This window comes from Rhamphochromis longiceps, linkage group LG10 (genome assembly GCF_057381845.1).
Source record: "Rhamphochromis longiceps isolate RC_006_pf linkage group LG10, R_longiceps_female_GT1.1, whole genome shotgun sequence".
Taxonomy (NCBI): Eukaryota; Metazoa; Chordata; class Actinopteri; order Cichliformes; family Cichlidae; genus Rhamphochromis; species Rhamphochromis longiceps.
Window position 1 is genome coordinate 27,814,404 of NC_140566.1, and position 27,300 is coordinate 27,841,703.

General features: G+C 40.4%; 1 protein-coding gene across 2 annotated transcripts in view; it reads right to left on the minus strand.

Annotated features, from left to right (window-relative positions):
- zbtb16a (zinc finger and BTB domain containing 16a) overlaps positions 1-27,300 on the minus strand; it is a 146,932-nt gene that overhangs the window by 46,722 nt on the left and 72,910 nt on the right. For both annotated transcript variants that reach the window (XM_085421217.1, XM_085421218.1), the window contains exon 4: positions 10,828-10,914. In XM_085421217.1, coding sequence (XP_085277343.1) covers positions 10,828-10,914 — 87 coding nt within the window. The remainder of the gene's footprint in view (positions 1-10,827; positions 10,915-27,300) is intronic.

Below are 27,300 nucleotides of genomic sequence, written 5' to 3' on the forward strand. Positions count from 1 at the left end.
GACACCTGGGCGTGGCTGCTAGGTATCTGGGTGGAGTCTCTACACACCTTCCGACTGGATAATTGATGGACCACCTCCAGTACTTAACGTCCGGATGACAGTCACCTGGGAGTGCTGTTTGGAACCCCGTTGACTCGGTCACAGAGTTGTGTGTTGTGTCATTGTAGTGCAGGCTGGAGTATTCACGTGTACCTCTAGCCTTGCCATGTAAATAATTGTAAATAAGTTAACCAGTGGCGGTCACTTTTTTTTGTTCCTTTTTTGTATAACTTTCACTGTCGCAGCCTAGTAGGCGTGAGAAGCCGTTTTCTTTTGTTGAACAAGTTTTCTCCTGTTTTTCGTTAGATAGTTAGGTAAGTGACTTGTCTTTTGTTTTGGCTTCTTTTTATTTTGGTGTAGGGAAGACTAGGGATTGTTTTATAGGGAGTTTTGTTTATTGTTTTGGCATTGCTCACTGCTGATGAAAATAAATGGCTGCTTAAATACTTAAAAAAGGTGTCGTTGTTGGGGTTTGTGCGTGGGTGGGAAGTGAGTGGAGCAAACTATTTGTTACGTTTATTTACTTGCCGGGACCAGAACGTAACAATATTTTGAAAATTATTGTCTTCGGAGGTGCAAAGGAGGTATTATTTACTTATGTTGTGATTTGTGCCCAATACCAGAAATATTGCAAAAGGTTGGTTTCATTGTTTAATTTTCACTGCACATTAGTGTGAGGTAATGTGTGGGTTGTAGTTTTTTACAGATGGGGCTATTTCTTTTTTCACTTTGCAAGTCAGAAAATTCAATCATCAACAGGAATTTAAAAAATAAAAATAATATATTTTTTCACTACATTTAAAAGAAAAAGTTGTAGTAAATTAAGCTCTGAATGATATATGAAATATTCCCTTTGAAAAAAAAAACATAAAAAGGAACAAAACTAGAAAGACTGTTGAGTTCAAGTCCAGGTTTTTGGAAGAAAAGACTAATTCCTGAAAAGAATGTAAAATGACATATTTTCTGGGAACATAATAGTTATTAATACAAATATTTAACTTGAAATATTACCAAAAATTCAGCGTTACAAGTTTTTTTAAGCAAAATCTAATTGAAAACATTTTAATTAGTGAAATGTATAGAAATAAAAAACAAATGTGCTTTCTTTCGACAGGTCGATGAAATCTAATGAAATCCTGGGGTTTACTCTGAGTAACAGCAAGAGTTTATGGGATACGTTGGGAAACTGTGTGTTTGTACATTAGTTTCCCTGAAAGATATCCCTGGAATATACAGAGACTACAGATAAGATAATTTAAAGGAATGAAATACGGTCAAAGTTAGCTTCTTTTTTTTAACTAAATATTCTCCTGACTCAAGCCACAGTCAGAGAAAGACACAAAGCCCATAGGTTACACATACATACTACCTGCTTCTGACAAACACGTATTTATGGATATTGTTTGTGAGAGGTCACAATCATCGACTGAAGACGAGGGAACCCCTTTCTTCCTTTTGAGCCAGGCATATTCACTGAAGCTATGGGAAGACTGCCAAAATGACCCATCAGAGATTGACGGGGGTTAAGCTCCCATAATCAATATGACACCGCTAAGTGCCCTTTGATTGAGCTGCACGTAGTGTAAAAGGACATTTCTGTGTGCCTGGCTGCTCTTGCCACCAAGAAATGCAGCATTTGTCCAAAGCTAAACGGTCTTCTGAATGTCATTGTCACGGGTACATTAACTTTTATATGAGTCTGAGAGACAGACTTGGAGTGAGGATGAACGGCCATTTTCATTAGAGTGGCTGCTTCTTGCCATTAAGGGCGCTGTCAGATGGACAGGGACAGAAATGGTTTGCATGGGGTGCACAGGCAAAGTCTGGAGATTTCATTCCTTCTCATAAGATGTACCACAAGGAGCTGGAGTGATGAAGGCAGTGGCTAAATTTGCCGGTGTGAAACCCCGTGTCACTAGGCAACTGGATCTGATGGCTCCTTTGTTTGGGGTGAAAGGTTGGAAGCACTCGTACTAATCTCCTTGCTTCACAATTAACGAACACAGGAGAGCTGCTCAAACCTCTTCCCGCTCTCAAACAACAACAGCAAAAAGAAAAGGCTTGAAAGACTCTTCTATTGTCCCTCCTTCTCAGTCCCTGCTCCCCCCCCCCCACCTCTCTCCACGCTAATCGAAAGGTATTTGCACTGTAAATTAAAATGGCCCTCGCGCGTTGCTGTTTTAACACTGACGCGCTCTCCTAAGATGTCCACAAACAGTTCCAATCTAATTACAAAGGGAGATTTACTTCAAATAACTCTGTGGACAAAAGAGGCCTGGCTATTGTTGACGTTGGGCCACTGTTCCACATCTCTTTCTCTCTTTCACTCTCTTGGGCGAATCCTTTTATATTCAAAGTCCTCGCCTTGCCAAGGTTAAAATGCGATGGGATATCTGAAAGTAGGGAACCTCCTAACAAAAGCGGCCTTTTAATTCTCCGGATGGCAAAGGCCTTCGTTGATTTCCACTGTTCTGTCTCTTTCCTTATCTATCCTTTTTTTCCCCTTAACCAAGCAGATCTTGAACAAAGCCGCAGCGGCTGACATGCAAATGTAACAGGGAGAATGGCGGCGTCCAAGGGAGTTAAGATTGTCCGACAACGGGACATGCTCACTGGGGTTGCATTGTGACGTACAGCTAAGACGCATCCTCGGGGTCGAACGAGCGAAGAAGGGGATGGTGGATATTGGCTGGCCAGATTTGCAGCGTGTCCTGCTGACTTCCATTTTATGGGCCGTGAATCGCAGAGCCCTCTGGGAGTCTATAATCCGCCCCCACTGCCCACCCTCCCTCTGCCCATACCACATCATTTTATTGGTCTCTCTGGATGTGTGGCTGCTGTCCGTGGTTTACAATGATCCATCCATGTGGGGATTCTCTCGCAGCTAGACTGTTGCACCACTATGGACATCCCAATTTGCTACTGGATCCCACCCACCTATATTCCCCTTATAAGAATACTACCTCCCTGTCTGACATGCTGTTGTCCCATGGTTTCCTGTGGCGATGCCTCAATGCGACTGTGCCCACCATGACATTAAGCCTCGGCACTGAAGCTCTGCAGTACAGGGGCCCAGTTGGGTATTTCTCAATGAATGAAGCTGGGTGCAGGGAAATGTAGCAGTGCCAACTCTCATTCACACATTTTATCTCATTTACACACAAGCCACACATCCTCTATTCACATAAGTGTTATGCACAGCGCCCTATGATCGTGGCGGATGATTACTACCGGGTGCTGGTCACACTGCAGCCCTGCTCAGTATCCATCAGCCAAAGAGAGGATCTTCCTCCGCCTGGAAAAACTCATTTAGATCTTATCTGAGGAAAAATTTGTTTGCTGAGGGAGAGGGAGGAGGTTAGTAGCAGAAGTGACTGTAGTCTAGGCTAGTGCTGCTTGATTTAATTTAGCAACCGATAGTGTCTCTGACCACTTGTACTCTTCTCATTTTGGAAGGTGGGAGAGACTGAGTGCCAAGGAGGGGGAGATCGAGGAATGCAGCAAGAAAGAGGTATTTGTTTACGGGTGCACTGGTAAAGTGAACTGTGGGGTCTTAAATGATCAGCTTAGAGACGTTTTAATGGTAAATAGAGCTGGGCGAACAAAGAGTGAACACAGATCCAAAAGATGAGGACATCCTCAGTGAATATAGCTACACAGAAACTTAATTATCTGTTAATTATCTGAATAATTATCTGAAGAAAAAGCCAATAAACTAATATATCTGAGTTGGGGGGTTTTTTTGTTTAGTTTTTTTTACTAAACTAGCAATATGGAAAAATATCTTTATACATATCATAGACTAAAATAAATTAAAATAAATAAAAAATACCCTCCACTCATCTATATGACCCTCCATCAAACACCACAGCATTTTGTTGCAGTACAATCAACATGGTGTCCCTGGGAGTCATGCTGCTGGCCTGCCATGGTGAATATGGCACCTGATAGCCACTGTGACCCAAAATGCCTCGCGTGAGCTGTCTCGCCAGCCGCGCACAGACAGACAGACGGATAATCTGCTGCATGGACATGGACAGCTTGCTCAATTATGAGTGGGATGCTGAAAAAAAAAAAACCCCAAGCATTAGCATGGTGCTAATCAGCATTTTGACTCACCAGATGACACAGACAGGAAGCTCAACATGCCAGCATTTTGTGATCAGAAGTCATAATGCTAATGCACATCTGCCCTTTGACGAAGAGCCGCACTAAACTGAAATGACTCATAAACACTCTTATTGGGTCTGCTTAGTGATCATTTCATTTAAATAGCAAACAATGGCTAAGAGAGATCAGAAGGTTGAGTGCAAAACCATCCACGCTTGCAGCGTCCATGGAGGCTGCCTGCTTGTTTGCTGTATGCGCCTGTTTGTCAGCGGTAACAGCAGCACATGTGTAGCACTGCCTGCATCGGCTGGAAGAATATTTGCTTTGCTTATTGCCACCCTAATGCTCACTGACAACTTAATAACATCACAATTAACTAAATGCTAAACAGATGCCAGTGCTGGACTAATGTGATTGAGACAATCGGCACTTTTGACGTGACCCCTGTGTAGCGCTGCCATTGGCCTAATTTGCTTGAGTGACACGACTGGACTGTGTATGTGTGTCTGTGTGTTTGAGTGTGTCTTTCTGTATCTGGAGTAAATGATTGCAAGGCCACCAGTGAGACCAGTGTGAACAATTTACTAGGAAAAAAAAGATAAGAACGAAAAGAAATAATGTGGCTTAAAAGCGCTCCTTTCTGACCATCATATCCTTGTTATACTCCCCCCACTTCTCTCTCTCTCTCTCTCTCTCCTCCTATCCTCACTCCCTCCCTTTCCAGCACACTCTATCCAGCCAAACTATTTCTGGCTTGAGAAAAGAAAGTGTTTACTCTGCGGCCGGGGCCTGCTGGAATCACGCTGTGTTCCCACTGGCTAAACCCACTATTGCCACTCCATGGTTTGCATATTTTCCCTGTATTACAAGACGTTAAAAAAGGACAGATAAAAAAGAAAAAGAGAAAGAAGGAAAGTGAAAAGAATAAGAGCCTCCCCCTCCTATTATGCGTGGATTTTCTCTGGTGCTGCCGTGTCTGTATGTGTGTTTGTGTGTGGGGACACATACAGATGATTCATGTATAAACAGGAACACCAACAGTCGGACAACAAATTCTTCTGAGGCCTGTGGACTCCAAACTAATTTCTACACAAGTCACATGAGAGATCCAGTCCCTGTTGTTTCTGGTGCTACTCGCAGTTCACTCTGAATAACAGGCGACTGTTCATACTGAATGTAGCCCTAATTTGGCACTTGAATGTGCTGATTCCAGTGCAAATTACAAAGTGTGCATTTGTGAATATATGGCCCGAATGAGCTGCAGGGCTTGTAAAATGAATCCGCAGTAGTAAAATCTACTTTAATTTGAATTTATTGCTTGTTTTTTCTTGTTTGCGAGACACTTTCTGTGTGCGCATCTTATGACCTTTTGCTTTTCAGCAACAAGCCACAATTTAATCATGTGGAACGGGAGTGCGGTGGGGTTATCAATAGAATACGTATACAAGTTATGGGGGAGATCAAACAATCCCATGAAAAAAAAAAGTGAGATAAAGATAGCTAAAGTAAAGACATCGAAACAGATCGAGTGAAAAGCAGCAGCTCAGAGCTGAGAATAATCTTGTACAGACCGAAAGGGAGCGGCTTTACTGGAAATGCAAACTGAAAATGACACGTTGGAAGCGGTCGTGTTTAAATGAGCACAACAGTTTCACCATGTGATATTATGGTGTGGAACAAAATCCAAATTAAAATAGCTTTGGAAAAAGCCTACAGCTGATCACAAAGAGGAAATGATACTGTATACAGCACTGATGGACCGCTACAGCTTTTCTGCCAGATACACTGGCTGATTGTAGCCAAATGTTTTTGGCACAGCCTGGGCTATTCGAAAAACCACATTACCAGTGGAACAGCAAAATTTGAAGCTCATGCTGACATTGACATAATTGTTTTACATGAAATAAAATAAGCTGCCCTCTACGCCTGTATATGTTTCCAGTGGAAAAGAGGATGCACCTGCTTGTAATGTTAATTTGCATTGTGAAGAAAAAGAAGTCTCTGAAAGAAACAATACTGACTGAGTAGGCTACAGTCTGGCATAACACCAAGTGAAATCTCTATATGGTTTTCTTTTTAACATTTTGGAGGCTACCTACATGGTTTCAAATTTGCTTGCACAACAGCCCGACCACATTAAAAAAAAAAAGAATAAACATTTTGTAAGAAATATGAAAATGCCAGCTAGATATTATGAAATCTTTGCTTGACATTTTTCAAGGTTAAAATTAGCAGTGCAGCAACTGCTACTGCTGTAGCAGTCACTACTGATGTCTGAAACAGATTTACTGCTTATGTCTGAACTGTCTTAATATGTCAGTCACCCATGGAGCAATATGAATAACAAAGTTTATACAAAAAGTGTTATTTAGAAACTTTGATTAAATGAATGAGTCATTGAGATTTCTGGGTTTTTTAAAAATAATTCCTACCTGCCAAACACAGCTTAAAAATAGGGGTTTGTGATTGCTCCACATCATGTTGCTACCTGCTTCCTTTCAATCACCTGACAGCCACCTGATAAAAGTTTTCAACATAAAAAAGCGTGTCTATATGTTACGTTTGCTTGGAAGCTGGTTAACATCGCAACATTTTGACTCGTGAAAGATTTGCGTTTCCATATGCTGCATAAGACCTGTCAGTGGATTACCAAAATAAATGGCAGCAGGGGTTTTTTTGTTAAAGAAAGAGTTCCATGAAAGCCCGACAGATGATGTTCTTTGCCTACAAATGCCATGAAGCGAGTCCCAGTTTAGAAAGAGACCGACTTTGATGCAATAGCATCCAGTTTGGGGACAAAAATTAGCCATCAGTGGACGTAATACAACTCACAAGTGGATTCATCTCCTGAACACTGACATTCCTGGATTTGTGTGAATGTGCGTGTATTTCACAACACAGCCAAGCAGGCCATAGTTTGTGTTTTGTATCTGTACATGTGGATTTGCACAAGTTCAACCACATGATGTTTTGATGCTACATCCCCTGGCATCCAGCCCCCACACCCACTTACACACACATGCAAAAAAGCTTGCCAATGTTGACAACTTCAGGAATGCTTTAGCAGCCTCCAAACTGTCACATGGTTTTGGATGATGACTTGCCAAATTTAGGGTCACATAAGACTTGAGTAAGGATAGAGGTGTGTGCGCATGGGCAGCTGTTTAATAAGGCATGGACAGACAAAGTGAGAAAGAGACAGAGGTTGAGTCAGACTGCAGCTGATCAGGCCACAATGGTTCCCATTCAAAGCAGCAAGAAAAAGCCACAGTTTCAGAGGCCAAATATTGTCATCAGAGAACATTAGCCAAGGGCTGAAGCACTGCCAAGAGGCAGGCAGAGATCAAAACTAGCTTTGATGGCCCTCAGTAACCCCCTGCTTCCACCACATGCACTCTCTAATATTTTGTGTCTTGGCTACTGTACACTGATTTTTGTATAAATTTCTCCACATTGGCTTTCAAGTTCAAACTGATTTGCTTTTTCTTTTCTATTCTTCTCGTTTAAAATTAGCATTGAATTACAACAATCAGCATCTCAAACCATTGCAGCACAACATTAAGAGAGTCAGAGCCTTTTTCACTTAATATAAATCCTAACGCACCAAAATTCTAGGGCTGAAGGACGTTAACAGAACTAAATTAATAAAATAATACATTTTTAAATTGTCTGAAGAAAAAAAAATCCTTTAGCATATCTTACAGACAAGCCATAAAAGTATAGCATTCTGGTATGTATCCTGATTGATCATTTCCAAACAGTTAAAAGAAAAGCTTAAAGATGTTACTGACTTCTATCAGGTTGTAGCTGCTGCTTGTCTGATGAGTACCTTATGAATGTTACATTTTGGGGCTCCAGCTCTATACTGTAGCATCTCATGTATTCTTGCCTATTCTAGGAACTTTTAAAACTGGATATATATAGAGCTCTCCTGAATACAAGAAGAACTCTTGTAATACAAGTCAGAGAAAACATTTTTTTACGTCTCTCATTCTGTCACTGTGGACCAACTTGCTACACGCTGTCAACCTGGACATGACTAATTAACCTTTGAATGTCATTATATGCATATGAAATCAGCAATCGCACTAGAAACATAAGGAAACAATGTACATACGTAGTAGAAATTACAACAGGGAATTACAATTAACCTTTTTGTGCCCAAATCCCATTTAGACCAAATTATTATTATTATTTTTTTCATTTCTGAGTTAACTAATTTATTCTTGACTGAGTCTGATGTCAAATGCAGATATATGTCATTTGCATTGACAAGACTCATAGAAATTCATGCTAAAAAAGAAGGGGGGGGGGGGTTGCTTTTAGAACAGGGATGTCAAAGGTCAGGTGTTCAAATTCGGTGCAGTGTGTTCCATAATGTAAGTGTATACTGGCTACCAGAGTATAAGGAAAGAGAAAGTGAAACTGAAAATCAGAGGGTGCAGTTAAACCGGCTCATCATTTCACCAGAGCCGATTTTCCACACTCTTATTCCACGCAGAGGTCCAGCACATGGATGATTACTATACTATTACTGGTGCTGCTGCTCCAGTTGTCTGGCTGGAAGACACGTCTGGCTCGAGCTGCGGCTGCCCCCCCGCAACCCCTTCCATTCGTTCCAGACTGGAATGCCTATATTTAGAGTGCTCCTTTCCGCTGTTATGGCTGTTGAATCATTAGCCTCGTTTAACCCTTCTTTACTTCCAATGGGCTGATTGGCTGAGGGCATGCCCCTTAGGAGTAGTTCTCCCCACCGCCACCAATTCCTGACTACACTGCCCCACCTTCCCCTGTCAAATGTTGAGGAGGTCCCTGCATGTGTGTGTGTGGCAGAGCAAAGAAAAAGTAGAGCCACTCGAAGGGAGCTTCTACTGGGAGCTTGGGGGTCACGGCTTCAGATGAAGGACAAAACACAAGATGATAATGATAAAGTGTGGCTATTTTTGAGATCCGCTTCTGGTCTCAGTGTGCTAGCAGCTCTCTTGTCTCTCATTTCCTTTTGTTTGACAAATCTGAGAAAGGCTGACGTGGTCAGGTTGATTGGTTTATTGGTAATCCCTTCCCCTTTCATTCAATGCACCCATTAGGCCAAAGTGTCTACATGTAGAAAAGACAGCAAAATCTGCTGAGCAGATTGCCATAAAATCCACTGAGCACATTCAGAGAGACTGCAGCCAATGGACATTTTTTCATTTTTGTACTTCATGAGTTTTCCTGTAACAATGCCCTTAGCATATAATGTCCTCTTACAACTCAATTATCACAGACAAATTCCTGCTTTGGCATAAAACCTGCTGTTGACATTTATGTGGACAACATGCCACAACACACAGCTACACCATATTTAACACAAAGTGCACACTTATTCACAGGGTTTAAATCTAATAAAGGCTGAGTGTAAAATAATCAGAAACAATTTAAGTACTGCTTTCTAAGTTATGAAGCATATACTGACAGACATGAGTCAAAGCTAACCTCTTTGCACCACCTTGCTTTTTTTGTTTTGTTTTTAGCTGCAAATTAGTCCTCCATATCCGTTGTGAGTAATATTATGCGCCAATATTTTCCAACAACCCTCAAATTAGCAGCTGTGAGGCACTCGAGGATGGGGTCTAATTATTATGGACCTGGAGTGGTTTTCTAAAATGTTTTGAATATCTGGACAAAAAAAACCATGAAATTTAAAAAAAAGGTATAAATAAACAAACAAAGACCTCACATTCATCCGAGCACGATGCACGCTGCATGATGCTCAAGGCGCATCATGTCCAAAACAAAGTGGAGGTAATTCGAGACAATCCAGCTTCCAGATTAAAGAGTTCATCACTAGCAGTAAAACCATCTTGGGCCATCACACATCTGCTGAAGGGGGATTTACTTCTTCCCATTTACATCTTGGCACCTACATCATCCCCATCTTGCCATCTTCATAGCTGAGCACTGATAAACAACTTTGGCCTGCCAAGTTTTCGCGGTTTGTTGATTACTGTTGGGTCTGTCTTGATTTAGGGCAAGTAGGACTAATCCAAGCTGATGTGAACTATCCTATCTCTCAATCCATGGCTCCAGTTAGCCAGAGATGGCTGGAAGAGAGTTTGTCCACATGAATGCTTTTTGGTTTGAAACAGTTGAAATAGTTTCTCAGAAACAATTCCACCTTATTATGGCCTTTTTTCTTTTAACCACTGCTGTTCTACCTAGGCAGTATCTTCCAACAACCCTCTGCTTCATGTTTACACACACATGACAAATGTGTAAATGTGATGTTCCCTTACATGCATCTTAGTATAGATGGGGATTATTTCTGAGACTGTGCTAAAAAGTGATCATCTAGAAAAAGACTGTTTTTACCTGTGAAGGTTGAATGAGCATCTAAACACACCTCGCCATGACATGCATGCAGATTTGTGAAAATACACAATAAATAGACTGGGAGTGTGAATCACGAGGATCAGAAAATTCAACGTGATCTCAGTTTTTCTCATTTTTTTAAATTTGATCTGATTACTTGACTTCCTTCTTCCATCGCCATTTAAAAAGAATTTCACTCCCTCCATGAATTACCATGGAGAACACAATCAGCTGGAGCTTTCAGGACAAAAATCAAGCAGAGAAGCTCATAATCTTTCTGTTTATGTGCACAGTCATGATGACATGTCTGCGTGTGTGCGTTCATACCGGTGTGGATCTGCCGGTGAGCCTCCAGGGATTCTTCTGTCTGGAACTGGGCGCCACACTGGTCACAAACTATGGCCTTCTCGCCAGCTGGACAAGAGACAGAAAGTGGATGCTTATTACACACAATGAAAAAATATGTATATGAACTGGTGAGGGGAAAACAGGGTTAAAGCTCAGATGAGACAAATTAAAGAAATACATTTCACTCAAAACTCTGACTTGTTTATTTACTCTTATATTTTTTTGTTGCTTTACACTTAAACACATTAAGATATGTCAGCAATGTAAAAGCTTTGTTTTGTCCACCAGGGAGCACTTTATTCCAGTAATTAATTAAAAGATTTCCAAATTATGTTTGACCATATATTTGCTAATATACTAATAAAAGGTATTTCAACTAGTAAAACATTAATAACTGGCCTGAGAAAGCATTGGTGAGGCTCAAATAATCAGGTTTTAAGTTTACTGAGGAAGTGGAGAGGACTTGAATGAATGAATATTGGTTTAAACTCATTTTAATTACATTCACCTTGATGCATATCCTGTGAGAGAATTACTTAGTTTTATTTTCAGGTTACAAATGATATCTATATGATTTGGCTATAGATGCTGAAAAATGACTGATAATGTTTTTTTCCACATTATTCTATAAAGACCTGACTGTCATTATTTCAGCCTGTCTTTTTTTTTTTCAGAATTTAGATTCATATTTTTTCCACATCTGATTGATTAATGAGTGGATTGTACAATATAATTAAGCCTGCAGTACAATTAGCGCTATAACTTGATGAGTCAATCTATCCACTTTCACAATGGTCAGCTTCTGGTCCAAATTTAATGAATATGCAACAGTAGGTGTCATATCCTTTTCTGACTAATGTAGTCTAATTTCCCCCCAAAATTCAAACGCTAAAAGAAAAGAAGAAAAGAAAGCGAGCCCAGCATCTGTGACCAACACATCCTCATTTCTAAGCAACAAATTAAGTCGATTGGCAGCGATTGTCGAAACTGTAACACTAGCGTCCTGTACCAAAGCAGCAAAAACACTGACAGAACCCATATTTGGAGGAGAGAGGTGAGGTGGTGTCTGGATCATACGGTTTGAGTAGGGTTAGAGAAACATAATGGTTCTTGTGAAATAGAGCCTTTCACAGCCATATGTTCAAAAGGCAAACTCTCCCATCTGTAACAAGCTTACTCTAAATTTTCCTGGTTACAAATCCCACCCAGGGGCCTTTCTGAAAAAGATGGACATTCCATGTGCGAGGTCACTGACAGAGATGACAATCATTTTAACCTTTTGAAAAATCAGCTACTATTGTTGTTTTTCTTTTGAGGTCAGTCTTTTTTTTTTTTAAGCATATTTATGTATACTTTATTGATCCCCACGGGGAAATTTCTCTCTGCATTTAACCTCACTTAGTGAAGCAGTGGGCAGCCACAAATCTAGCACCCGGGGAGCAGTGTGGAGGGACGGTACCTTGCTCAAGGGTACCCCAGGGTAGCTGTTCAGGGGATTCAATCCCCGACATTCCAATCATGGGGCCACCACTCTACCTACTGAGCTATCCCTGCCATTACATTACATTAGAAACATGGCTAACAGTCCATGTTTAGGTTTAACACATTGATGAAACTGTCACTGTAACTGTCATACATCAATTATCGTATAAGCTAACTTACGTATCAACAGTGGTTGTGCACACACATACAAATCGCATTGGCTTAGTAGACACACCTGCCATTAACTTGAAGTAGGCTATTGACTCAAAATCATAAAGTTGTTGTCATGTGCTCTTGCACTTTTGTTGCTCCGTGCTGTTAATTCAAGTAGATCAAATAAGTAGCCCTTGAGCCGTAGTCTAAATTATCATGTTCACCTACACTTTGTGAATGTGTACAACCTTTTACAACAACTTTAAAAAAAAGGAAAGAAAAAAAAACAGGAAGCTGGCATGTACACATCCAGTGTTTTGTTGAAGGGCAAATCAGATCAGGCTCCAGCAAATGAATTTTTATTGCTTGGCAATGAGCACCATACATGCAACACACTTTTCACCAGCACACACATGCACACACACGCAGTTTAACATCTGGATGTTGTGTGTACAAAATGACTCTACGTGTGTGTGGGTGTGTGCCTGTTTCCAGTGCAAGCACAGAGCAATCTCTACTGATTAGACCTTGGTTTGTTCTTGGCACAGCCTCCTGGGTTACGACACCTCCAGAGAGAGAGAGAGAGAGAGAGAGAGAAAGAGAACACAATGAAAACAGGAAGCCAATTCTTAGATGACAGAAAAAAAAGTCAGGGAAAGATGGCTTATGTGGTTTTGCAACCACAGTGGCACTAGGGAACGGCCTGTACTGTAATGAACCCTAAAAAAAAGGAGAAATAACACGGACCGTACACGACAGAGTGTGCCTGCCAGAACATGCTTATGCAACAAGTTATGCAAAAGATGGTACACTGAGCGTGACAAGATCATAAGCCACTGTAATGCGACCTATAAACGCTAGCATATCCTGCATTCATCTGCAGCATCACAAGATATATTTCCATTTAACTACTTGTGACTAAAGAGAGTGAGCCGCGGAGCAATGTCTTCTTTAATTGGCTGCATATTCAAGAGGCGTAATTTGCTGTTTGAGCGTATGGTGCGCTGGTGTCGAATGCACAGATGAGCATATGGCCGAATTAGCCGGCAAAAGCATCCACTTAACCTTTGAGGAATAAGACATGTAGTGGAGGTGTAGGCAGAACACTCCCCACCCCCCAAACACCCCCACTGATGTCCCTGATTTGCATTAATCGGATAGTGCCTCTTTTGCTTCTTTAACTTCTGATTCATTATCATGGAAACTGTAATTATTATTTTTACAGGCTGCGGTTGCTCTGTTAACCTTCCTTGGACTTTTTCCTCTATTGATTTGAGCTCATCGATTGCCCTTGCAGCGAGCAACTGAGACAATTTTATGAAGGCAACTTCTGACTCCAATTCTATCATATGCTGTTGAGAGTCTAAACAGAGCTCAAAGTAAATACACATTCACATTTTTACATTAGATATAGAAGCCTGTCCACCACATGCATACATTACATTAGTTATTGTCATTTCAATTGAGGTCTTAGGTTTTAAACGTGGATTTTCTTCCAGGTAGCAACGAGGCTAAATTAATTCCCCTCATCTAAGAAGTAAGATAAGTAAGTAAGCGGCACAGTTTCAGTTTACAAACTCCCTACATTCATTACCAGGTGCCCCTCAACGGCCAATGGGCTTCTCAGATGCCATCAGACCAAAGTGTGATTGTGCGCTGCAGCTTCCAGATGCGAGTATGTGTAACTGTGCTGCTGCATGTTCCTGTAGATCTACTGTAAAACCTGTTATTTCATAGGAAATGTGAAATTTGGTGTTCACTGATGTCTGCAAGGTACTCAGCTTTACACTTGCATAGTAACCAGTAAGTAACGATTTCGCCTGAGAGACAGTGGTGCAGCACTATAACCACTCTTCTGGGAGGCCAAGAGGCATGTGCTAAATGGGCCAGGGATAGGATTTTAGTGCAGGGCATGCCCCTGCTTGTGGCACAAGGACATAAATTGTCAGGAAATGCCTGCATGGTGCCTTGCTTCAAGGAGAATGGACTTGTGCGAGGTCAATGTAGGGCAAAGGGGGTGGAAAAGTGGAAGCACAAGAATCCAGGGTACACACCGCCAGGCAGCCACCCAGCCAGATGACCGTCACTCTAGTTAGCCAGCTGAGTGCTAACGGGGGGCCCCTCCACTTGGTAACAGCCTCCATTAGCCATTTTTGGTGCCAAATTAAAGTGATAAATCTTGAGGCCCCCTTTGATCACAAGAGAGTGAACTTGTTAGTTAGAGGGAGAAGGGAGCTGGGATAGAGGAGACACACACTGTTACCCTTGTGATTTGTGTCCTAAAATAATAAACTACTGCCTTACCAGGGGGGCCCATTCAAATCCTCACTGTAGAGTCTAAAGGAAAATTCTTTTACCACTGAAATGATCTTGAGCTTTCATTTAAATGAGTCATATTTTAATTCTCACAAAACTAACAAAAATGATGGCATCGTAGAGAAGCTCAACGGGGAACATGTAAATGAATGAGCACTCACAAAATAACATGATGTAAATACAAGTTATCTGTCAGAAAATCTAAAAGATGAAAAGAGGAAGAAAAAAATAAAGGAATCTCCAAATGCCTAATCTGCTGTTAGCGGGGACTCCCATGTTACTTTTCCACAGATTCAGGCCTTTGCTGACATAATAAAAGTTGCACAACGCATGATGAGTTGGTGTGTGTGTGTACATGTGTGTTGGGAGATGGGGATAGAGTGGTGATCAGGTGCCACATGCCGCTGAAGCCACTTCCTTTTTCACTTCTCCTTTGTCAATATTGCACAACTGCTGTTGCAGAGCAGTTTGGCTCAGTTATTTCATAATAAAATACAGTAAAAGAGAACAAGAGAACAGAGCTCCGTGCCCAACAAGTAAGCATCCTACAGTGCCCAGCAGCAAATACTAAAGTAATGGTTCCACATACACTATACGCCTGATCCATCTTATCCCACAGATAAAGGAGACTTCCCTTCAGGTAGTGCTTTGGTGTTTTCCAATAACCTCTTGGTACGCTGGGCACATTAAATTGGCTATTGTTTCTGTAAATGCATATTCTAATTAGAGGAATGTACATTTACAGGCTGAAAACCGTGCCACTTTATTTCAATGTATTCTTCCTTGCTGGTGCATTACTGGGTATTTAAGGTGTCTTTGTCCTTGCTGAGGAGGTTAAGTTAGAGCCCACCTTCTATTAGATTGGTATTTTAGATGGTCAAGAGCACTGGGTAAAAATATATTTTTATTAAAAAAAACAAAAAAAACAAAAAACAGAAAGTTGGGCCCAACATGAAAGTCAAGTCAAGGAAAATAAAAAATATATATATTTATATATATCAAAGAGTTTATCTGTATCTCAAAAACCTTTTTTCAAGCAAGCACGTGCAAAAACACACAAAAATAAACATCCTGAGTCGGCTTAATGTTCCCATAATGCTTGCAAAAACAATTTCACAAATCTTCTCATTCAAATTTTTCTTCACTGTTTCTCTGTTGTGTTCTACACTTTAAAATTGTGGTTACCGTTGTGCCTAGTTGACTGTAGGTACTTAAGGGTGTTTCACTTACAGTAAACTTAGTGGTTATGGGTTTCCGTAGCAGTGACACGGTCTTCATCACAAGTAGATGTGTTGAAGACCGTGGATAAGCCCACAGCCTTTCCAAGAAAGCGATGGTGCGTTCCCTTGCCTGTAATTTCCCCTGACATGCTAAGTGCTCATTCTCCAATTTCCCTAAATAATGTGGTGATGGTGTAATGTTTTATTTGCTATTACACTCATTCCATGTGAGCATGAAATCTGAGTCTAATATGAAAACCATCGTTCTCTTATGATGCTGAGGCGGAGGAAAGTAACCCCACTGCCCATCTGGGTATTTATGGGTGTGATTAACGTATTTGGGTACAGCAGCACACACACAACGCACATCGCCACGCTCGCATCATCTAGTTCAGCAATGTGATCTCATAATGCCACCATTCAGAAGCTCTTCTCATTCAAAAGAATTTGTCAGACACAGAAAGGCCTTGTTTGTTTGGGCTGATAGTTCTGTTTTTCCTGCAGCAGCAGAGGAGCTTTTTGTTTTTGTTTTTTTTTAAAAAAAACTACATTCCCACACTTGACACTTACTTGTTGTCCCAACCCACTTTCACAGGTAGATCATATATGCTAAGATTGCAACAGATGGCCCCCCCTTTGGGGATCACAGTCTAAACAGAATCTTTCATCAAAGACAATCACAGAATTAAACATAAGAGTTAGAGAGTCTGTCTGTGCTCATAGCAATGTACGAAAAAAACAAAAAAACAAAAAACTAGGCCACAATGTTGATACCAAAGTTTAACATTTCATCCTGTATGGGAGATAAAGAAACAAATATTTTTCTTCTGTAACAACCACTGGCCATTTTGTAACATGATTGAGCCATCAATCTGCCCGTTGCAACACATGAAACAGTTTATCTATTTTTTTCTTTCCTACCTAAATACAAAAACAGGATTAAACGAGCAAGTGTTTAAAAATCGGCAAAGTCATGCCAAGTCCATCTGTTTCCTGCAACACAGTCATGAGAATATCTTGTCAAAAGGCCTTACATGGCCACTTGCATGAGTTGGCATGACACTATTTAGCATGCACACAGACAGACGCACACAACACATACTTAACAGTTTAACAGTGGAGCTGTGCACAGAGAGTTCTGTACAATCCATTACATGTAGAAACAGACAACTAAAACAAAGCCACAATAAACAAACTGTTCAGCTATGAATAATTTACCAGATGTCTTTTTTAACTTAACTGCAGTAAAGACAGTAGTATCAGCAGTTGTATTAATAGTGCAGACTTGCAAAAAATAGCCTAACCTGTGGTAATTGTACACACGTTGGTCACCGCGTGCGCAAATTATATCAACACTTGTTAACGTCTCCTTTCAAATTAGAGGTGTCACTGAGCAGGAAAAGACATGGCTACATCCCTGGAAAACAATAGAAGAGATGATGCACACTAGGTCGAGTGTAAGAGGCTGCAGTCTGTTGCAACAACCTCCCTTTAAGAATTTTGAGCCAACTGGGAATCCCTATACTCCCGCACTGATTGCATGGAAGCCTGTAGAGAGCGATCTGCACACACAATCCAGCTCGTCCAATATGCATACGCGCCAGCCTCACTGTGCATGCCACGTTACAAAAATTTGGTGATGGGCGACCAGCTGAAGCACTACCAAAGTGCACTGTGTGCCATCAGCTATGACTTCACTTTTGGCGTGCACTACCGTGTGCAAGGGTGACAACGGAGATAATATACCAAGCTTCGTGTTAGCTAGGCATGTAACAATTTTGGAGTTCCCTGACTTTACACCACAATTCTCTAAACTTTATCGTGGTTTTACTGACTTTAAGCATAACTGTTGCCCTTTAGACAATGGCCTGTTTGTCAGACTTTGTGAAACTACCTTCTAATTTGAGAATTTTTTTTCAGCTTACCACAACTATAATAGTTTATTGAAAATGTCAAAGGAACATGTTCAGGTTTTCTCAAGTTTTAATATGAAAATGATCTGCTGAATTCTAACGACAGAAGCTTAATCTGGAAATCTATTTTGTATGCTCTGTTAAGCAGGTATTGCCATCTGGCCTAAAAAGGTGTCTCAAGTAAAAAATCCCCATTAGAGCACACATAGAACGGACCACAGTGACCTGAAAAATTGTACTAATGTTTGACATAACAGAAGTTAGGTCAGATATTAAAAGCCCACTGAGACGTTGCAGTGCCCAGAAATTCTTCTAGGATGGATGACTCCCCCCACACACACACACACACACACACACAAATAGCCGTAGGAAAGTTAACTTGACATGACATAATCTTACACATGATTTTTTCACCCACTTTAATCCCCCTGTGCAACATTTGTTTGCATGACATACTTTTCTGTATGCGCACATATTTCTGCTGGAAGTGTCTGAAGGATCTTTTCTCAAGAGTCAGAGAGGCTAAATGGGAAATTAAAAAGGCTAATTACAGTGTATATGTCGATGGCCGGCCAATATCACACTCAGTGGGTTTTTTTAGCAGTGTAAACAGGGCAGGCTAGAGAGCAGAGAGGCAGATTAGGGAGGCAGAATGTGTGTGTGTGTGTGTGACAGAGGGAGGGAGGCAGACAAGCACAGTCACCAACAAAAACATAGCCTGGCTGTTCACTGAGCCTACATAAATGGCTTACGTAAGAAAGTACTCTCAGTACCAAAAAACAGCAAAAATCCATAAACACACACAGACAGCCCCATTCGCCCCCTCCCCCCACTCCCGCACACACACATAAACACATTCATACACACATATTGGTCTCACCACACTTCTGAGGACTTACATTTATTATCACAACCACAAAAAAATATTTCTGCTTTGTATTTTTAGATTTACACTGTTAATCTTGACCTTTAAAAATAAACCGAAACGTTGGCCAAAATGACAAAATATCAACAAGAGAAAAAAAAGGAGATTTATTTGCAGCATCTAAAACTCAATCTGGTTCTCACACACACACACACACACAAATAGCACAACAAGTATACACGCATTCATGGGAACACACACAGACGCAGTATGCTGTCAGAACAATGAGTACAGACACCACACGCTCTCTCATCCCCCACTCCCTCCCTTGCACCCTCTACCTTCAGCGTTATAACGAGCTCTGCTGTACAGTTTTATTTACACCAACCTCTTATCAGCAGTACAGCAGCACAGAGGCTGCCAATTGGAGAGGACAGGCCACAGTACTGCCTGTACCCTGTAGTGGAGTAGGTGTATATCGCCATGCCCCCAGCACGTTTTTATCAAGGCTTGGAAAAAGTCTGGGCTTGCGCCAGGCTGCCTCTCAAAATAATAAAACACACTCACACGCAGGCACACAGAAACAGGATGAGTTGGCAATAACGCACCACGACTACAAGCACAACAGTACACAGGTCACACAGCACGAGTACAGCTAAAAGGGATTTAAGTCCTTTTAACAATCTTTTTCAGATGCAGGCATTATGCTACATAAATATTAAATATCTATCTGAAGGCCTCGAGGTGAAAAAGATGTAAACACAAGAAATTGTAGAATTGTCATCACTTACAGTACAGTCAGAACTGAAACCCTGAGTTTTGCAGATGATGTGATTCTGTTTGCCTCATCAAACATGATTAACAGCATGCACTGGGGCAGTTTGCAGGCATATGTGAAGCAGCATGGAGGAAGTTCTCCACCCTCTCCACCTTCACGTTTTGTTTTTTGAAAATAATGGATTGCTCCTTCTTGGTTGAGTTGCCTTAAATGCTGGAATTTGCAAATCTCTAATGTAGAGCGTGAGATCGACTGATGGACTGGTAGTCATGGCAGGTGATGTGCTCCACAGAGAGCCGAGTAGAAGAGCAAAACTTTGGTTTCACCTATGAGGAAGTGACAGCTCCCATAAAGGAACGCTAATCCAATTGTAGCAGAGTGGCAAAGTACTAAAGTTAGGACAGAAATGCCATTAGCTAGATAAACTTGCAGATTCATGGGCTATATGGCCTAAATTACCCTCAAGTCTTGAAGCCCTCTTGTTTGCTAATGGGGCAAATAAGAAGTGTGGAATCTGTAACAGGACATGAGGAGACAAATAGCTATAGTAGTAAAACGAACTGATATGGTGTAATTACAAAGTGTACCTAGCAAAAACAAAGTAGCTGTACACGGAAAAACTTAATGTCCTAGTAGATGATATTGCACTACCCATAAAACATGCACTGGTTCTCACAAGTATCAAACAGACTTACACAGGCAGAAATGACTTTATGGTGTGAGCAAACATGGCAATATAGATAAGACGAGATATTCTATGGGAGGTGGAGGGGTAGACAAGCCATCAAAAGCGCAAAAGCGAACATGTTTGCTCTCGATGATATTGTTATCGACGGAAGGGAAAAAGAAATCAAAGGGAAGCGAGAGAGCACGAGGAAGAGAGAGGGAGAGAAAAAGGAAGCAGATGAAGACAGAGAATATTCAGGTCGCATTTGACAGCTTTACGGTCTGTTGCGCCGAATGGGATGTCTAGGGACGTGGCAAAGCAGACAAATATTGACTTGCAGAGCGTTCGCATGCACACACGTACACAAGCGCACGCACACACAGACTGGGAAAATACACAATACACTTCCACACGAAGCCTCTAAATTCAGCCCCCCTTCAAAATGGATGAGCTCACATTGCAACATCAGTCACCCTTGTTTTGTTTTTTTTAGCCAAGCTCAACCTCTTAATCCATTCTGCCTGCAAACCAATTTGTTTGTCCAGTAGGTCATAGACAGTTTCCTGCCCTAACTGTTCCCTGTTCTCATGTACTGTTTATTTCTCCCTCGCCTTTGTATTACTTTCTCTGAATGATGAAGTCTTTTCCAGAGCTTTCTGCTTCTTAGGAGATTCTGGGCATGTTAGTTCGCCTTTCCCGTATTTGCTTCCTTCCTTGTATTTCTTTCTGACCAGTTCCCTCTACTTTCAAATTGTCTTGACAACAGAGAAAGCTGGCTTGAAGTGTGCACTGAAACAAGAGGAGATCAACACAAGTATAACTTAAGAGTGTTTCTTTTTCATTTAGTACCATCAGATTTTTAGTCAACGTGTCAAAGGGTAGCTAGTATTAACATCCTGACAACTGATATCTTATTATTTTTTGTTTTTACAGAGACACCGCCATGAAGTTTGTTTCTGTGTATCTTACTGGAAAACATATTACCTTATTCAAATTTTAAAGCCCATTATGTTCACTTGATTCCTGTTGAGCGCACCTTGGCGAACGCCCAGAGGTGGCAAAAGTACACACATTGTTCACTTAAGTAGAAGTGCAGATACCTGTGTTAAGAAAATGCTCTGGTTAAAGTTGAAGTACTGATACAACTTCTTTACTGACGTGGAAAAAGTGTAGACTCTGAAATGTGCTCCAAGTATAAAAGCAAAAAGTAGCTCTTCTACCACCTGTTTTGTGAAAAGCTAACTAATCCGCCACCTGCCATATTAATCTAAAAATGAAATAAAATTACTAGAGAAGGGAATAAAAACTTAATTTCAACTTAAATTCTAATTTTAATGACAATAACACTGTATTAGGAGATATTTCATGGCCCATCACGACGTAATTCCACCCCCTAGACAGTAGAAAGCTAGCTTATTGTTAAAATTCACCAAATGATTTTATTCAACTGCTGTCTGCATACCCTGGTGTAACCCAACACTGACCATCAACACAAAAGCTGCACTGCACCACTCTAACGTACTGCTTTAATGTAAACTTCACCACAGTACTGCTAATTAACCAGTGTAGCCTGCAAAAAACTCTGATATTTCCATACAAACTTTGAACAATAACAGTTAGTATTGTATTTTTGTATAGTAATAGTACAGCATTTAAATTTGTTTTTAAAGATTTTCACAATATGAAAAATCATCAAGCAGAGAACCAATCTGAAATTAATTGTGATATTTTGTGTAAGATTTAAATTTCCACTTTATCAAATGTCATTGATTAGTTCTTACCTTTAAAACTACTTTAATGTCCTGTCTCACTTAGATCTTTCTCCACCTCTGAGTGAAGTTAGCTCATTCTTTTCTCTCTCTGGGGTATAAAGCAAACGTAGCTAGCGGTTTTATCATAAACTCCACAGATACAGTTTGTGTGTGTGTTGATATTTGTTGAGGTGTTTAAAATGTTGCATTTGAAATTACCTGCCACTTAAAAAATGTTACTCTTTGAGCTCGCTCCTCTTCTCTGTCCTGAACGAGATACTGAAGTACCACAACCACAACTTATTGACACGTGCACCAAAATTACCATTCCAGATGCTCCAGCCCACTTTAACCACTGAGTATAGCACTATAAACTCACTGTGTGCCATAAGCACTGGTGATGGAAATACCAACAGGACTGTCTTGTATGCATTATTGTTCCCACCACCGATGTAATATAATCAATTAATTCCCCTCAAATGTGTTAAACCTGAAGTAACCAGGCTGTTTTGAAAATGTAAGGAGTAGAAAGTGAAGATATTTGTGTGTAAGGAAAAGTAAAAAGTTATCAGGAAACTAAAGAAAATACGATTCAGGTTGATCCTAGAGGTGAAAGATGTTGAGGGTTTTCAATGTTGCTTTCAACCCCTGTACATTTTCAAAATGAGAAAAGAAAATGAGGTTTTGACATGTACCCATGTTTCCTGAAATCCTTAGAAATGAGGCTATCTTCAGGGTCTTGGGTGGATGATGTGTGCTTGTGTCGGGATACGTGGAAGAGGATAAAAAAGTGCAGGACGGGAAGCAAGAGCTGGATGCACAGAGGAACCACTGGAGGCTATTTTGGTGTGAAGTGGCAGGAAGTGAATTAGGTTGCCACAAAAATGCCAAAGTAGGGCTTTTCGTACAAGTACTGGATCCGGTTTTAATAGACACTGTTTGGACAGAAACAAAAGATCTGTCCGTGTCCATCCTGAAAAAGCATACAAATGTATGAAGCAAAGAACATGACAAAGAAAAACACATGAAAATGAGCCTATGGCTCATTTATATACGTGTGTGTTTTCTAAGCAAGATTCTTTTAAAACAACCAAAGTGATCAGTTAATACAGTGGTCCCCAACCTTTTTTGCGCCACGGACCGGTTTGTGCCCGACAATATTTTCACGGACCGGCCTTTAAGGTGTCGCGGATAAATACAACAAAATAAAACTAGTACTGGTACCGAAAAAAATAAGATTTACTCATAACACACGTGAAAAGACCCAGGAAAACTGAGTTAACGATTTTAACGCTGAAAACCGATAAAAACCCTGAAAACTATACATTTCACACCTGAGCCTCAACTCTCGCAGCCCGGTACCAAACGACTCACGGACCGGTACCGATCCGAGGCCCGGGGGTTGGGGACCGCTGAGTTAATATGTGCTTATGCTTCTGTAGCCTAAGAATGTATATTGATCAATAGAAAAAAACCCATTAGGATTAAATTAGCATTTTCAGCCTAAATAAAGAAGTTTAACTCATGTTCTTTTTTTTCTTTTTTCTTTTTGGTTAAAAACGCTCACAAAGATGCAGCTTGGATAAATAACCTAAGCCAGATCTGAATTAAAATACATATGAGCAATTTCAGATGAGATCCATGAATATTATGTTGAAAAAAAAAAACAACATTATTTTTTTAATTTTTATTTTTGTTACATCCAAATAGCCTACATTGTTTAGCTGTTAGAGATTTCAAGACTACCACTACTATGCGGCATTCAGCCTAAACAAAGTATATCAGTGCTGGATGTTAAAGTGTTAATTGCAGACAATTATATCATGACAATGTTAAAATGTTTGGATTTTACTACTGATTACTAACCATCAAGTAGCAATTATCAGTCTTATCAGTAACCACACCTCATACCAGAACTACATGTGAGGTCAGACTTCTAAATATAATCAATATGGCATTCAGTTCAAGGTCAGCCTATAGCAACTTGTAAGTACGATGCTGGATTAAGTTAATGTGTAACTCAAAATGACTCACAGAAGAGCAACTAAAAGATTTACCAAAGAACTCCAAGGCTACAGAAGCAGTCCACCCATCCACTGAGAATCAGTCACCATGCATTCTAAATTAGACTAACAGTAGTTTTTTAAAAATGATATTGTTAAGCAAGCATACGGTCACAATAATTCACGAGCATTATGTGGTAAATGTAATGTAAAAGGTGGCTGCAAAAGCAACGTTTTCTTTTTTTCTTGCTCTTTTAATTCTTCTAAGGGAGCTCAATTCTAAGACTTATTTCATCTGCATCTGAGGCTAGAGACTGTTACTGTTAAATTTCCACTGCCTAAAAACTTCAAACTAGCTCCTTCACCCGTGACAAGTTTTCCAAATCAGTCCAACATAAAACAGAAGCTGGCAGAGTTTGTCAAATAGCCACCCAGGAGTCTGGATCTTTCCAGTGTGGCCACAGTGTAAGCGGTAAACACATTTATGGAAATGCAGAATTTGACAGGTTCTGTATATAAATTACAAGACTGCAACAATGTTAATGTCAACTTGGCATTGTAATAGGCTAAACAATATAGCTAAAGAATGTCTATATTTAACACTTGTCACAAGTCCAAGGAATCAAGGAAACTTCACTAGAATCAGCTGGTAGCAACAAGTCTGTCAAACTGTACTAGAAAATAAAGATTTTTTTCCTTAATTTTCCAACACAATCTTTGTCCATTTGCTTACAAAACCAGTAATTTAGTATTTCCCCATTGAACACCTCTGTGGTACGGGCTAGGAAAAGACCAGTCTGGCTTTAAAAAGATAACACCCAAGCACGCTCTCTCCTTGACTTCAGAGAAATAACCAGTGAGAAAAGACTCAGTTTACTGGGCCTGCAGTGTTGAGGCACCTTGGTCTTGAAGAAAATGTTGGACAAGCTGACAGAGGGGCATCACCTGGCTAAGGACATGCCACTGCCAGCTAGCTCATTTACATACTATATTAGCTTTAGTCCCTGTGTGCTGGGAAGAGAAAACAAGCACAGGGCAACAATCCTGCAACTTCGACCAGCAGTTGAACTCTTACCCCTGCGACCACCACACACTGTTGCTCAGCCAGCTGCTGGGAATCCAGCAATTGACATCCTTTTTACAGTGCTGTAAATGCATTTATAGTTTAAGAGAGGAAGAGATAAGAATGCTGCTGGACTGTAGCAGGAAAACTCATTTTAGCTGTAGTTTGCTGCCCGGGGGGTGCGACTGGTAGACTGAGGTTTAAGGTAATTGCTAAACAAAAAAATCTAGACATAGAATTGACACTTGATACCCTGCTTTTTTATTTCCTTCTTTTTTGGTAACAGGCAAAAAGTTTTTGGGGTTTTTTAAAGGGAAAAAAAAGAAGACCGGGCTTTCCTGGAATTTTACTGGTGGAATAGGAGAGAGCATTGCAGGGCTGATATATATACATGCATGTGGAACAAACAAACATTTTCATGTATCTGTACTTGAATACTTTTATACTTTTCCTCTCTACATTTTAAACCAAATATCTGTACTTTCTAGAGCAGGGCGATATGGCCAAAAATATTTATCACGATATATATTTGAAAATTTGCGATAACGATATAACTGACGATATAATTGATGCGAGACAAAATACAACTCCACAACATTACTAGCGCAAAAAGACAACCTTCCATTTATTTTCACTTAAACAAGAAGCTGGTTTTTATGTACATTAAAGCTTTATAAAAATGTAACAGTGCAAATGCAAATTCCTTGCTGAAAGTTTAACCAAAAGGCATTTCCAGTAGAAATGGGCTGACATATCCTGAGCATAACCATGTATAATATCCACTGAAGTTAAAAAGAGGTGCTTTGCAACATTAAACTGCAGTGTGCAGTACGTATTTTTCGGACCATAAGGTGCACGGGATTATAAGGCACATTAAGCGAAACAAAGCAGTCAGATAAATCAAACTTTATTAAACTCATTCTTCTTGCTTCCTCCACTTCTGTACCATTGATTCATTAATGTTGAATTCTCTGGCAGCTGCTCTATTCCCATGTTGTTGCAGTATATTAATGACTAACCTCGTATTGTGGATGGATTATCTCAGTTGTTCTCCTGACTGAAGTTTGGTCCGTTTACAGTATCCTGCCATGCGATTGCATTTGTCTCTAACCATGAAGAACCTTCGCGTTAACTTTTATAAGTGGAAAAGTGTTAGTGTTCGTCCTCCAGCTTCACTGTTTATGTTATGCTAACATAGCTGTGTCGCTAGCGATCACGTAGCACATCATTATATACCAGCTAGCCCAACTTCAGTAACCCTACAAACGTCACTGCTGTTTAGTTTCCTGTCTTCATTTATGTTGGAAGTGATAGCAGAGCTGTACGTTTGATTTTTTTCAGAAATCTCTCCGTCAGAACATGCTATATCATGCTTAGGTAACTAGCGAAACTAGCGAGCTAACTTCCGCTAGCTTCCTGCTAACTTCTAACTCCGTTAAATGTAATAACTTTTGTTTTCATGGATGCCTGGAAGTTAAACTTTATAGTTACACCTGGTAAAGCAGCAATGCTGATCGTTTTATTAAAGATGAAAGAATTTAGACAGTTTTTAACTCTAAGTGATGCTGCAGTGTTGTTTGACCTGAAGTATACGGAGTTTAGGACCCAGATTACTCCCAGATTTAAGAGCATCTTAGTCCGACAAATATGACAATAACAACGGCCGCTTGCATGTTCTGCAAAAAAATGTGCTTTGTTGTGTATCTGACGGACAAACACCAAACCAGTTCCACATCACAGAAGTTGCACCATTTTTACAAACCAATTCTGGTTCATCTGTTTCACTCAACAATCGGCCATGTGCGTATGAAAACAAAGGCACTGCGCATGCGCGTTTTACTCCCATTCTATCGCGATATTTCATTTTCCTATCGTTGCCTAACATTATACCGGTATTACCGTGAACGGTATAATATGGCCCAGCCCTAGTACTTTCTACTCCTTACATTTTCAAAATGAGCTCCTTGCTTTACGTATAATGGATTTGCTGAGTCTAAACAGTAACACATGAAAGGCAGTCCTCTTTGTGGATTAATCACCGGGTAAAAAGAGATGAAGGAGGCAAACCTGTGTGCCAAAGTCAGGGGTTAAAGTGGGCCGGTGTTTTTATTTATCGATATAAATAAACGACTGCAGGTGCCAATAAGTTGCTGTTGCAACTTGGGCAACTAGCTACCGCTACAAAAGACGAGCAAAAAGCATGAAGACAGTATCATTTTTTAAGTGGCAGGTAGGTTCAAA